Source organism: Aulonocara sp. 'chitande type north' Nkhata Bay, linkage group LG3 (genome assembly GCF_057382095.1).
Source record: "Aulonocara sp. 'chitande type north' Nkhata Bay isolate Kocher_YH1m ecotype deep benthic linkage group LG3, A_spYH_male_GT1.1, whole genome shotgun sequence".
NCBI classification, from domain to species: Eukaryota; Metazoa; Chordata; class Actinopteri; order Cichliformes; family Cichlidae; genus Aulonocara; species Aulonocara sp. 'chitande type north' Nkhata Bay.
This window is the reverse complement of record NC_141346.1, coordinates 8,532,927-8,546,998: the sequence shown is the minus strand read 5'-3', so window position 1 is coordinate 8,546,998 and position 14,072 is coordinate 8,532,927. Positions and strand designations below refer to the sequence as shown.

Genomic DNA, 14,072 nt, shown 5'->3' with positions numbered 1-14,072 from the left:
ACAACATTTTAACCAACAGGAAGAGAGAGTTCAAATAAAATAGAGGAGGAAATTAAAAAAAAAAATTGAGTGTATAATAGTAATATATGTACATCGTGTATGAACAGTGTTGGGGAAACACAGATATAGTTATACATACTCTCACATGTAGATCATTCAGATATTATTACAGAAAAAAAATTATATACAGATAAGTAAAATACCCCCCCCCCCCCACACACACACAAAAAAAAACAAAAAACAAAAACAGAAAAAAAACAAGGGGAACAGACAGTGCTCCAAAAAAAACAAACAGGTATAACACAGCGAGTCAATAGGTTGAAGTGCATTATTCCAGGCCTTCGGGCTGAAGTTTAGTCCAAGGGTGTCAAGTTAGTTAGAGAGGCATCTGACCTAACGGCTGCAACAATAAGCTGTGTCTTCTTCAGTTCCAGTCCATTTAATTTCACATCTCATCTCCTGTACTTCGATTGAACAGTCCAGCACTCGCAGGCCCCCCAGGTTCTCTTTGACAGCTGCAACACTACTTCTCCCATACAGGTTAAATGGATATAGTCATTTCTGTTCACTATCGATCATCTCCTCACTTTCCAAAAATAACAAAAAATTTCCCCACATTTTTTTAAAGGAAGCATGTTTACCCTTTATCATAGACGTAAGTTTCTCCAAAGCGAGGGATTTTGACAGTGTCGACAACCAAGTTCTCAAGTGTGGTCTACTAATGGATCTCCATGATTTGGCTATGCTATATTTCGCCTGTAACAGGCAGAAGATTGTGGTTTTTTGGAGAACTTTGCTCAGCTGGATTTCAGCGGGGAAAATTCCTAGGATGCATAGTTTCAGACATAGATTCAGCTTGACACTTGTAATATGCGCAAATACATCTAAAACTTCTTTCCAAAACTTTCTGATTTCTGAGCATCCCCACAGGCAATGCATCAGTGTGCCTTTTTCCACACATTTAACACATATGTCCGGAGTTTTGGGGTCAAATTTGTTTAATAATGTTGGGGTTATATGTGTTCTCATTAGCCATTTATACTGGATTAGTTTAAATTGAGTGTTTATAGATTGTGTTTGGGCTTTCAAGCTGTTTTTTTGCCATTCCTCTGTAGTTATTCTACACTCTAAGTCTTGACACCAGGCGAGTCTTTCTTTTTCTGAGGATGTTTGAGAGCCATCTCTGAGGTTGCTATAAAAACGGGATATTAAACCCTTCTTCAGCTGATGGTTTATTGCTATGTCCTCTAATGAGTTTAGAGTGGGCAATGTTAGGGATTTTTGAGTTTTTGAAATGAAGCTTCTGATTTGAAGAAATTTGAAGAAATGTTTAGTTGGAATGCCAAATTTCTGTGTCAAGCCATTAAAACATAGTAGGGTGTCCTTGTCAAATAGGTCTGCAACTTTGCACAGGCCTCTGACGGCCCACATTTTAAAACCCAAATCTTTCAAACCGGGTTTAAAGGCCCTATTGCCCCAGATAGGTGAGAATTGGGATAGTGCTGGCGTTTCATTTTTAAACTTGAGTGCATCGAACCAGACACGGATGGTATTTTTAACAAAGAGGTTCGATGTATCTTTCATCGGATCTTTATACTTTGCGGAGTACAGGTAAGTGCTGAGCGGTAAGGGGGTATGCTTGTCCTTTCTAAATTTACCCAGGGTAAGGTTGTCGTTGAAAACCACCAAGAGGCCGCAGAAAACTGGGCAGCCCAGTAGTACCATATGAGGTTTGGAACACACAGACCTCCCCTGTCATACGGGAGATATAGTAGTGAAAGGCGCAGTCTGGCTCGTCTATTATTCCAAATGAATTTAATGAATATTGTTTTTGCCTTTGTGAAGAAGTCATCTGGAGGGCTGAGAGGAATGACTTGGAAGAGATATAGAAATTTTGGGAGAACGTTCATCTTGAGAATATTTACATGTCCAATCAGAGAGATTGGCAGCATAGACCATCTATTGATTAAGTCAATAACAGAGTTGATTGTAGGAGAGTAATTTGCATGTACCAAATTGTTAATTTTTGGAGTGATTTTTATACCTAGATAGGTAAGACTGTCTCTGGCAACTTGAAACATTGTTTGAATAGGTGGTTTAATTCTTTCAGAATGGTTAAAGAAGAGGATGGCCGACTTGGATTCATTAATTTTTTAACTGGAGATATTGCCAAAGGAGTTAATTGTCTTGAGTAGCTGGGGAATTGAGCTCTTTAATTTGGACAGCATTAAGATAATGTCGTCCGCGAATAATCCAATTTTGGACTCAATATTATTTGTTCTAATGCCAGAGATATTTTGATTGTTCCTTATCGCAATAGCCAATGGTTCAATTGCTAGGACAAAGAGAAGAGGCGAAAGGGGGCAGCCTTGGCATGTACCTCTACCCTAGATAGAATGGTCTAGATATGATGTTGTTAGTTCTAACTGAGGCTATAGGTTTATTATATAATATTTTTGACCCTTGTGTTTACTTCTGAAACGTCAGTCACTTGTACTGTTACAATTGAAAGTATGCATTGTATATTAAAGTATGCCCAGAATGCCTACATGTTTTGTTCTTCCCATTCAATCAAGCAAGGATTGGTCATGACTTGTGTGTATAGTATTTGTATTCTGCTGTAAGTAGTATTTTATTCACTTCTACTGTTGCAACTGAAACTATGTATTGTATATCAAAGCATGCTCAGAATGCCTACATGTGTTTTTGTTCGACCCATTCAATCAAGCAAGCATTGACCATCATGACTTCTGGGTGTGCTTGGTTCAGCAAACCACATCAGTTTCGATCAAAACTAATTTTTCTATATCTCTGAGCCTGACATTAGAAACCCCCTCTAGGCTTTGTCACTCAGTGGAAGTGAAACATCAGATATATTTCACTGATATGTATGTATGTATAAATAATGTATAAATAATGCACACAGTACAATACTACTACACCCTTGAAAACGGTGAATAACAGCTTGAGATAGAAAAAGAGTCCACCTTTGTGTGTTAATATGCGACAATCCCACTAGAGCAAACTCCACATTGTAGCTGGTGCAGAATAAACACTACACCAAACAATGGCATGCTATTTTTGAGCTTTCTACAAGTTTGCATGTTCTAACTTGTCTTACAGCAGATATCAGTTAAACGTCTAAGCTCTGGAATTAAGCACACCCACATTGTGGGTGAAGCAACCGCAGCTGTGAGAGACAGTCGAGTGAAACTCCACCCTGTTGTTGTTCCACAGTAAAGAGAGATGCACAGACGATCAGACTGAGCTCAGACCAAACTAGCAGCTTCCTCTGAGTGAGTCCAGCTACAGGAGAGAAAAGTGGAAAACTCCAACACTGCTGCTTCAAGCTGCTGACGCTCCACACACTGAATGTGAGTTTGAGCAAAAACACGACTCAAAGGAAGTTTCAGTGAAGGTGGTAGAGGAGGGAGGGGAGCCAGGACTGACTGTACTGCCTCTCTCCTGTTTTCAGCTTCACTCACAGACTCAATGGCTTCCAGATCAGAGGAGGATCTCTGCTGTCAGGTAAGTCAGGAGATCTTCAGTATTCCCATTGTTGTTTCATGTAATGAAAGATGTTCAGAGAAATGAGTACTGTTAATAAATCAAAAGCACCACGACTGCAGTTTTTGTGTTGGATGTAAAAAGCGCACATGACGCTGTAAAGTAGGCTAGAATCATGGCGGCGGTCAACGACGGTCCAGACGTGGGATTTCTCTCATGGAAATATGCATATTATTTTTTCCTTTGGTAGGTGGCATAGTGCACTTGTGGCAAGTAAGCAAGCTAGAAGACTGGCACTCTTGCTGGGTATCCATTTAGCAACACATTAACAAGAAAAGTCTGAGTAAAACCAAAGTTACTTTCCCTAGTAACTAGTTACTTTGAAAGTAACAAGTAACTTGAAGTAACTGAGTTACTTTTGATGGAAGTAACTAGTAATGTAACTAAGTTACTAATTTAAACTAACTTACCCAACACTGACTACCACACACCAAATCAGGTTGTTGGTACTTGCTGGCTTGTGTAGCCTCAAAAGCTCAACACTGCGCCCAGCATCCTGGAGCAGTTCTGTTGTCTTTTGTACGTGTTTTGAGTTTTTATGTGCTTCGGCGTTTTTACGTGTTTTGGAGTTTTTACGTGTTTTGGAGTTTGTACATGTTTTTACGTGTTTTGGAGTTTGTACATGCTTCAGAGTTCGTACGTGATTTGAAGTTTGTACGTGCTTTGTCTCTAGGGGCCACCGTAAATATACTTTTATTTATTCACTCCACATAAAATGTAATAATGAAATCATAAAATACAAAAATCAACTATTCACATTTCAACTTTTAACTATTTAAATTTTCAGCTTTTTCCTTTTAAACAAATTTAAAGTGAAAACAACACAAAACACTGCAAACCACTATTTATACTATACCTTTCTAATGTGACGTTGTTGCCCCTGGCTCTCTTTCTCTCTCTCTCTCCCTCTGGCTCTGTTCCTGTGCTACTGAGTATAACTACCGCCCCTCCCCCCTCTGCCCAGCGTAAAGCACAAGGCTCACGTGCAGAGTGAAGCGGAAAAAAAGTGCGAGAAAGAGAGAGAGAGAGAGAGAGGGTGAGAGAAAGGAAAAAAAAAAACACGTGATAAGGATAAGGAGCCAGCTCGCGTCGTTCACATCAAAGAGCCGGCAGAACGACTCATCACTACTGCCTCTTGCTCGCGAGGCAGCAGGGAGACAGTACAATAGCAGGGCAGCAATCTAAATACAATGAACAAAGAACACCAGACTCTTTCAAAGTAAAACAGGAAACATGGAGAAATAGACATGACACGAACTTGACAACAAGTACAACACAGACATGACAGGTAGACAGTACAGGGCGAGATGACAGAAACAACTAAGAAACAAAGGACTAAACTGCAACCTAGAAATTAACTAGATGAGCTAAACTAGAACACAAATGAATACAAAAGACACATAAAAACTCAAACACTGGGTCACACGACCCAGTATCATGACAATTGTGCTGCAATAGGTGTAGGCTGCTGGGGCATTCTCATGATGTTGTGAGTCTCTCATCTTTGAGGTGTATACACACCTCACACTGTGTAAATACACCTTTCTTCCTTTATATATTTCTCTGCACTGAATTATGATTATTCATCTCTGGCTCTCTTCCACAGCATGTCTTTTGTCCTGTTTATGAGGGTTCATATAATTGTTTTTATCTGTATTATATGATTTAAATTACAATATAAAGTGCCCTGTGACAACTTCTGTTGTGATTTCGTGCTATATGAATAAAATTGAATTGGACCCTTCCCTGAGCCTGGTTTTGCTGACTTTTTTTTTTTTTCAATTAAAAGGGAGTTTTCCCATCCCAATGTTGCACATGAGCACTTGCACATAAGGGGTCATATGACTGTTGGATTTTTCTCTGTTGTTTTATTGCAGGATCTACCTTGTAATATATGGTAGACCCTGCAATGTCTTTGAATATAACAATTCAATAAACAATTAAAAGAAATTCTACATGTGCACAAAGTTAAGAACTTACATTACTATGTGTTCCTCATTCTTCCAGGAGAGAGATCAGAGAGCTTCAGAGGCTCACTGCAGTCTGCACTCTGAGAAACTCAAACTCTTCTGTCTGGACCATCAGCAGACAGTGTGTCACATCTGCTGCGCCTCAGAAAAACACACCAATCACAGATTCAGACCCATCGATGAACCTGCACGACAATACAAGAAGAAACTTCAGGAAACTCTGGAGCCCTTAAAGGAGAAGTTAAAGGTTTATGAAGAAGCTAAAATGAAGTTTGATCAAACAGCAGAACACATTAAGGTCCAGGCCCGACACACAGAGAGGCAGATTAAGGAGCAGTTTAAGAAACTTCACCAGTTTCTTGCAGAGGAAGAGGAGGACAGGCTGGCTGCAGTAAGGGAGGAAGAGGAGCAGAAGAGTGGGATGATGAAGGAGAAGATGGAGGCTCTGAGCAGAGAGATAGCAGCTCTTTCAGACACAGTCAGAGCCACAGAGGAGGAGCTGAGAGCTGAAGACGTCTCATTCCTGCACAACTACAAGGCTGCAGTGGAAAGAGTCCAGCGCTGCCCCCTGCTGGATGATCCACAGCTGCCCTCAGGAGCTCTGATAGACCAGGCCAAACACCTGGGCAACCTAACCTTCAACATCTGGAAGAACATGAAATACATGGTCTCCTACACTCCTCTCATCCTGGACCCAAACACTGTTCATCCAAACCTCATCCTGTCTGAAGATCTGACCAGTGTGAGAGGAGGAGAGAGGCAGCAGCTTCCTGATAATCCAGAGAGGATTCATTTGTTCTACTCTGTCCTGGGCTCTGAGGGCTTTAACTCAGGGACTCACAGCTGGGATGTCGAAGTTGGAGACAGTACAGGGTGGGAACTGGGTGTGTTGGCAAAGTCTGTGGAGAAGAAGAAAGAGTTATGTGCTGGATTATGGAAGATAAAATTATGTGAAGATAAATACTACGCACACTCACCATCAGCTCCTCTCACTGCTCTCGTAGTACAAAAGAAGCTCCAGAGGATCAGAGTGAATCTGAACTGGAACAGTGGAAAATTGTCGTTCTCTGGTCCTGATATTAACAAACACATTCACACCTTCAGAGACACTTTTACTGAGAAGTTGTTTCCATACATTCGCAGTCGTGAAGAAGTGAAGGTGTTGCCATTGACGGTGTCAGTGTCAGTGGAGCAGGTGAAATGAGGATGATTACATTTCTAATGTTGTTTCCTCTTATTAAGTTGTATTTGTACTCTCAATGACAAATTGTAATAATACAATTGTGATGAATTGTAAGACTGCACAGCTTTCGAGCGGGATTGCTTTTAAGATCCAATTAAAATCAATGCACTCAGAAAGATTCTCTGGAGAAGATTAGAATTCTTGAAACAGAGTTTATTCACTGCATCATATGAACAGCAAGAACATACATACAGCAGAAAGCGAACAAAGCAAAACCACCTGGGGCGTACAGCCTTTAGCACAAGCAGCAAAGGAACACAGAGACAGACAGAAACCCTTTGCTTTGGCTTATCATAATAGGTCAAGACACGGTCAAACATCGCACATAAATACTAAATATTAAATCTTACAACAGGCAGTCAGCATAATCTTTTATTATACATATATTATGGTGATCCTCATATAGAGCTGGGCGATATAAGATTTTTTCTTATCACGATATGTTTTTTTTTCATTTCAGGTGATAACGATATATATCACGATATAAGCCAAATAACTATATTTGTAAGATTTAAATGTGCCGTTGCTCACAAGTAAAATGTGAAATAATCAGCAGCTTGTTTTTCTTTAAATATTTATTTCCCATAATAAGTTCAACAGGGTAGATGTACTTAAGGAACATGAGACTTTTTCAGATAAAGGCAAATATTGCAAACTACACAAAAGGCAGCCGCTAAAGCGTTTAAGTTTCAAAATAGAACAAACGAAACAGACTACTAAATTGTCAATTCCACTTAGAAACAAAATATTAATTCTAAAAATAAATCTTAGTTTGTTTTACAGAAGAACAGACAAAACTGACTAACTTTTGTCAATATCAAATAAACTGAGAACTAAAAGGAAATTCTCAATCTCTCCTTGTTGTATAGCTGAGCTTTTCAAACAGTTTTAACAGTTACTTTAGTCTGACAAAAGCCGAATGACGAATTAGCGCTTCCAGTCAGAGACTATTTCCAGACTTGCTTTCGGCACAATTTACAGTGAACGCTACTCTTTTTTTTTTTGTCAGACTTGAAATAGCCGAAATACCTTCACACTACGGAACTTCTGTGGCTCTTCCGTTCGACAATCTCTCCGGCATTGGAACCATCATCTGTTTTCTCTTCGGTAACCTTCGGTCACGCTCGGTTGATTTTTCTAGTCGGCACACTCATTTCCTCCTTACCCGGGCGGTATGGTGGCTGGCTGCTTCCCAAACAAATACACATGTGCGGCTTGGCACTTGTGCTGTACGTAACAAGTCACGTGACGTGACGCTGCGGCTGTGATTGGTTCGGCTCTGCGCTACTTAATTTGGATTGGCTGTGTAGTATCAGGTAAATGTTAAGTGGTAGGAACGTTTCTGCTGGGTTGTTGTTGTAGGGGGGGATGGAAAATAATAAAGGACACTCATGGAGTAATGGCGCGTCTCGTGTGTCTGTGAGTTATGCCTCCAGTCAAATAACATCCATAACCTCAAATAACGGAACATGGTGTCAGAAGTGGGATTGGAAACGTTAGTTGGGCATAAGTGAAAGGTTTCGGCGTCGGTGCCAGGTTAAAGGTCGGCCATAGAGGAGCTGCGCGAAAAGAGACGTGGCGTCATGAGTCAGTTTCAAGTCACCCCGCCGGAGAAGTTCACTTTTAGGTCCGACGACTGGACCAAATGGATAAAGCGTTTTGACAGATTTCGCATCGCGTCTGGATTGGAGACGCAAGCGGACGAAAATCAAGTGAACGCCCTTATCTACACTATGGGCGAGGAGGCAGAGGACATATTGGTATCCCTGCACCTGACTCCCGAAGAGGCGAGCGATTATGAGACCGTTAAAAGGAGGTTGGATGCTCACTTCGTAGCCCGAAGAAACATCATATTTGAGCGAGCGAAGTTTAACCAGCGCCAACAAGAGACGGGTGAGTCAGTTGACAACTTCCATACTGCACTGCATTGTCTGGCAGAACATTGTGGATACGGGACTTTGCATGACGAAATGGTGCGAGACAGATTTGTCGTGGGTCTGAAAGACAAACGATTGTCAGAACAGCTACAAATGGATCCAGAACTAACGCTAGAGAAAGCGCTTAACAGAGCCCGACAAAGTGAGCTTGTAAAGAAGCAACAAGAGATGCTAAGCACTAACTTTAAAATGGATATTACCAACTCACAACTGAACCGCGTCCATGCTAAACGGCAAGAAGGGGCACGTCCCAAGCAGCTGACACCGCTACATAAACAAACCGCCAAAACACAGAAAGAAAAAAAGACACAATGCAGAAGATGTGGAGACATAAAAGGTCACAATCTTCAACAATGCCCTGCGAGGGAAGCCGCATGTAATTACTGTAAGAAAAAAGGACATTTTGCCAGGATGTGCAGAAACAAAAAACTGTGTGAAGTCAATGCTGCAACAGTTTCAGAGAACAGCGATACAGATGATGAGGTCGCTTTCTTGGGTTCCCTCTCTGCGGACACCAAAGAGAGTCCATGGGTAACAGAGATACATGTGGACAAATGCAACACATTCTTTAAAATCGACACCGGAGCGGATGTCACAGCAGTCCCAGAGACTTTCTACACACAGCATCAGTTGGGGAGATTGGATAAGCCCAAAAGGGTTCTGCAGGGCCCAGGAGGAACACGTCTGAAGGTAAAAGGCATGTTCACAGCCACTCTCAGCAAGAACAACCACAAAACCAAGGAAGACATTTATGTCGTAAAGGGTTTATGCACACCGCTGCTGAGCGGGCATGCTGCAGTGGCACTACAGCTGGTTGCTAGAGTTAATCATATTAGCTTAGACTCTATTGACGCTGTCAAACAAGAATTCTCCAAGCTTTTCAACGGCTTAGGCAAAATGGAGGGGGAGTACAATATTGTTCTGAAACCAGAGGCACAGCCGTTTTCCCTCTCGACCCCTAGGCGAATCTCTCTTCCACTCTTACCAAAGGTTAAAGAAGAGCTGAACAGGATGGAGCAGCAGGGTGTCATTTCCAAGGTGGAGGAGCCCACTGATTGGTGCGCGCCTATGGTGGTGGTTCCTAAGCGCACAGGCAAAGTGAGAATATGCAGCGATCTCACTGAACTAAACAAATATGTCATGAGAGAGAAGCATCCACTCCCTTCAGTAGAACACACACTAGGACAGCTTGCAGGAGCAAAAGTGTTTTCAAAGCTGGATGCCAATGCAGGATTTTGGCAGATTCCCTTATCCAGGGACTCTTCTTTGCTCACGACCTTTATTACACCTTTTGGTCGGTATTGTTACAATCGTCTGTGCTTTGGAATCTCATCAGCCCCAGAACACTTCCAGAAACGGATGGCACGCATTCTTGAGGGTTTAGAAGGAGTCCTCTGCCAGATGGATGATGTGCTCATCTGGGGGACGTCACAAGCAGAGCATGATGAGAGACTTCGAAAAGCACTGGTTCGACTGCAGGAGGCTGGAGTAACATTGAACGACAAGTGTGAGTTCTCCAAGAACAGGATAAAGTTCCTGGGGCAGGTCATTGAGGCATCGGGGGTTAGCGCAGATCCTGACAAGACGCATGCCGTGAGTTCCATGGATGAGCCCAGCAACATAAGTGAGGTGAGACGCTTCCTGGGCATGGTGAATCACCTAGGAAAGTTTCTTCCTCACCTGGCGGAAAAAACGCGCCCCCTAAGAGATCTACTGAAGAAGTCCAACCTGTGGTCATGGGGGCCACAGCAGCAGCAGGCTTTCGACGGCATCAAAAAAGAACTGACAACACCCCCAGGGCTTGCTCTGTATGATCCAAATGCTGAAACGTGCGTATCAGCTGATTCATCTTCGTATGGCTTGGGAGCAGTGCTTCTCCAGCGGCACGCCGATCTAGGGTGGAAACCAGTAGCATACGCTTCAAAAGCTCTCAGCGCGACAGAGCAGCGATATGCTCAAATTGAGAAGGAGGCCCTCGCTTCAACATGGGCCTGTGAGAGGTTTGCAGAGTTCCTAATTGGGAAAACATTCCACATTGAAACAGACCACAAACCTCTGGTCTCGTTGCTTGGCTCCAAGGGCCTGGACGAGCTTCCACCTCGTATACAACGTCTACGCATGCGATTGATGAGGTTCTCTTATACCATATCTCATGTTCCTGGTAGAGACATTGCAACAGCAGATGTACTGTCCAGAGCTCCTGTATGTGACACAACTGAGGGTTTGCCGGAGGAAGAAATCAACTTGTATGTGGAGTCCGTCATAGCAAGCCTGCCAGCCACAGAGCCACGACTCAGAGAAATCCAGACACATCAGGACAATGACAGCATTCTAAGCCAGCTGAAGAAGTTCTGTGTGGAAGGATGGCCAGATAAGTACTCCATCGGAAGGGTTTTCCAGCCTTATCTGCCATTTTCAGGTGACCTCACAGTCCACAATGGTTTGCTTCTTTATGGGAGCAGAATAGTGATTCCCACATCGCTCAGAGCAGACATTCTGTCTAAACTACATGAGGGACACCTAGGAATAACGAAATGCAGAGAGAGAGCTAAACAATCTGTTTGGTGGCCAGGCCTGAGCAGTGAGCTGATAAAAGTGATTGGGACCTGTGACACTTGCTGCCGTGAGCGGACTAACCACAAAGAAACCATGCTACCTACCGAGTTCCCACAAAGACCGTGGGCCATGGTGGGAACTGATCTGTTCCAGATAGAGAATAAACAGTACCTGGTCATTGTGGATTACTTTTCCAGATTCTTCGAAGTTGCCAAACTGACATCTACAACATCAGAGGCAGTGATCGTGCACTGTAAATCAATCTTTGCACGTCATGGCATACCAGAGCGGGTTCGCTCTGATAATGGACCTCAGTTTTCGTCTGATTCCTTCAAAAGATTTGCACAAGAATGGGGTTTTAGCCATGAGACATCCAGTCCCCACTTCCCTCAGAGCAATGGGGAGGCCGAGAGGGCAGTCAGGACCATCAAAAGTCTTCTTAAAAAGTCTGGCGATCCCTATCTCGCCCTTATGGCATACCGGGCCACTCCATTGGCAAATGGCTACAGCCCAACGGAGCTTCTCATGGGTAGACGGATAAGGACAACTATTCCTGTCATCCCATCACAGCTACATCCAAGAGGTACGGACACAGACAAGCTCAAAGCTATAGAACAATCGTACAGACAAAAGCAAAGACAAAACTACAACCGCAGACACAGAGCACATGATATGCTACAGCTCAATCCTGGAGACAAAGTGTGGGTCTCAGACATGGATACTAGAGGGACAGTCGTGTCCATGGCAGGCTCACCGAGGTCCTACATCATCGAGACAGCAAAGGGCACGCTGAGAAGAAACCGTTACCATCTTACATGGACACCTGGGGCACCAGAGATTTCTGGCGATCCACCAGAGGCTTCACCTGAGAACTCTGTTCCAGCTGCACAGATTGTGTCGGTTCCAGACACTATCTCACAGGAGGCCAGCCAGCAGACTCCTGAAGCTGGGAGCCAAATCCAACCCAGGTCTAGGAGGCCTCCAGCATACCTAAAAGACTATGTTTGCTCATAGGGCTTGGAACTGAGTGAGCACTGGGGCAGAATAATCCCCACACTCAGGCTGAGGGCTGGGTAGTCTACCCCATCCCTCATAGAGACAATGAGAAATAAAGCAAATGGTTGCACTGTTTAAACATGTTGTTTGTAGCTGCACTGAATAGTTCAGAAATGTGCACTTATGCTTAGTGTTCAGAGTTGTATACTTTGAGAGTTTATTTTTGGACATTCTGAGTAGTCTGGTTTGAAACCAAGCGAGTTCAGTAAACAAGCTGTTACCAGATAAAGCACAAGGACATAGTAATAGTATACTTTAAAGCGTGCGGGTCTAATCTGTTTTCTTGGTTATATTCCAGCATCACATCCTATTTAGTAGGGGGGATGTAGTATCAGGTAAATGTTAAGTGGTAGGAACGTTTCTGCTGGGTTGTTGTTGTAGGGGGGGATGGAAAATAATAAAGGACACTCATGGAGTAATGGCGCGTCTCGTGTGTCTGTGAGTTATGCCTCCAGTCAAATAACATCCATAACCTCAAATAACGGAACAGGCTGTTCTTTTTTTTTTTTTTTTTTTAAGAGGACAAGAGCGGCGAGGTCTATCGCAATAGTTTAATTTTTCTATTGAGAAAAAGTTATATCGCAATACATATCGTTATTGTTCTATCGCCCAGCTCTATCCTCATATATAAAATACCCCAGTGTGGGTTTATAGTGTTTTTGTGTATGATTGTAAAGCATTAAAATTATCCTTAAGGTGATTTTATCGTGATGGGTTCAGTATTTCTGTTATAATGTTACTGTTTTGGTTGTGGTGCATGAAAGAGACTGAGTGAGTATTGAGAGATGGAGAGCGAGTTATTCAGGAGAACTTTCAGTGGCATTAACGGCCCTGTTACTGTACCACCTAAATAAACAATGGTGAAGAAGGGTCTACGAGTAAGTTACAGTATATATTTTCAATGCAGATAAATATGTAGTGTATATAGTTATATGGGTATACATATTATCCAATAATCCTCCATGCCTGAACAGATAACCAATAAGAATAATTCATTTTTGTTAATTATTCAGATTAATTTGTTTTACCATCTGAAAAAGGGACATTTTGTTTTTGTAAATGTAAATATTCAGTTTGCTTCTGTTGCGCTTTTTAAAAACATGTAAGGATTACGATATATAGATAAAAAGTGTTTTTTCTTTTAATTGTGGTATATATTTCATTTTACAAATTTTTAAATAAAAAAATACTTATATATTATGAACAGAAAGACTTTCTTTTGTTGTTGGTCCGGTGTGGTTCTGTAACCATTACAATTGCTGTCTGAAGGCACCCACTGGATTTGCTCTACCAAGTGGATTATTATGGCCTTGCCATATTGACACACAGCTCAGGATCAGCTGTTGAGAGAGGAAAAAACAATAAGAGAAAACAAGCAAAAGAAAACAACATAATTACAATAGTCTAGCTAAGTGTAAATAACAGTAAATACTAAATATTAAATGTTATTGTGCATCACACAAGATCGACAGCACACAATGTGCCTTGAGGTAGCATCCATGAAAGGTGTAGTTTGTGTCTGTGAACACCCGTTTGTACACCTGTGTGCATACTTGAACGCTCACCACCAAGAACCACCAACACACCGACGTCTCACGGCATCACCGGGAGTGTGGTGGGGGGAGATAGGCATCCATACTTTGGACTTTTCAAAGATTCTTGAAAAGCTATTTACAAACAAACTAGATTCTTTTATTGATAAATATGATTTATTGAATGATCATTCATTCATCGTTCAGAAGA

General features: G+C 42.2%; 1 protein-coding gene across 1 annotated transcript; it reads left to right on the top strand.

The window, feature by feature from the left end:
- Nucleotides 1–211: 211 nt before the first annotated feature.
- On the top strand, nucleotides 212–8,080 carry LOC147333797 (E3 ubiquitin-protein ligase TRIM39-like). The gene is made up of 3 exons (XM_086270029.1): nucleotides 212–3,374; nucleotides 3,476–3,528; nucleotides 5,575–8,080. The coding sequence occupies exons 2-3, from the start codon at nucleotides 3,493–3,495 to the stop codon at nucleotides 6,739–6,741; spliced, it is 1,203 nt and encodes a 400-aa protein (XP_086126155.1). The 5' UTR covers nucleotides 212–3,374; nucleotides 3,476–3,492; the 3' UTR covers nucleotides 6,742–8,080.
- Nucleotides 8,081–14,072: the final 5,992 nt, after the last annotated feature.

Bases quoted from the DNA above. Each gene is read 5' to 3' on its own strand.
- LOC147333797 (XM_086270029.1), top strand. From the start codon at position 3,493: ATGGCTTCCAGATCAGAGGAGGATCTCTGCTGTCAG. The intron at 3,529-5,574 runs GTAAGTCAGGAG...TCATTCTTCCAG, and splicing joins AGGAGGATCTCTGCTGTCAG to GAGAGAGATCAGAGAGCTTC.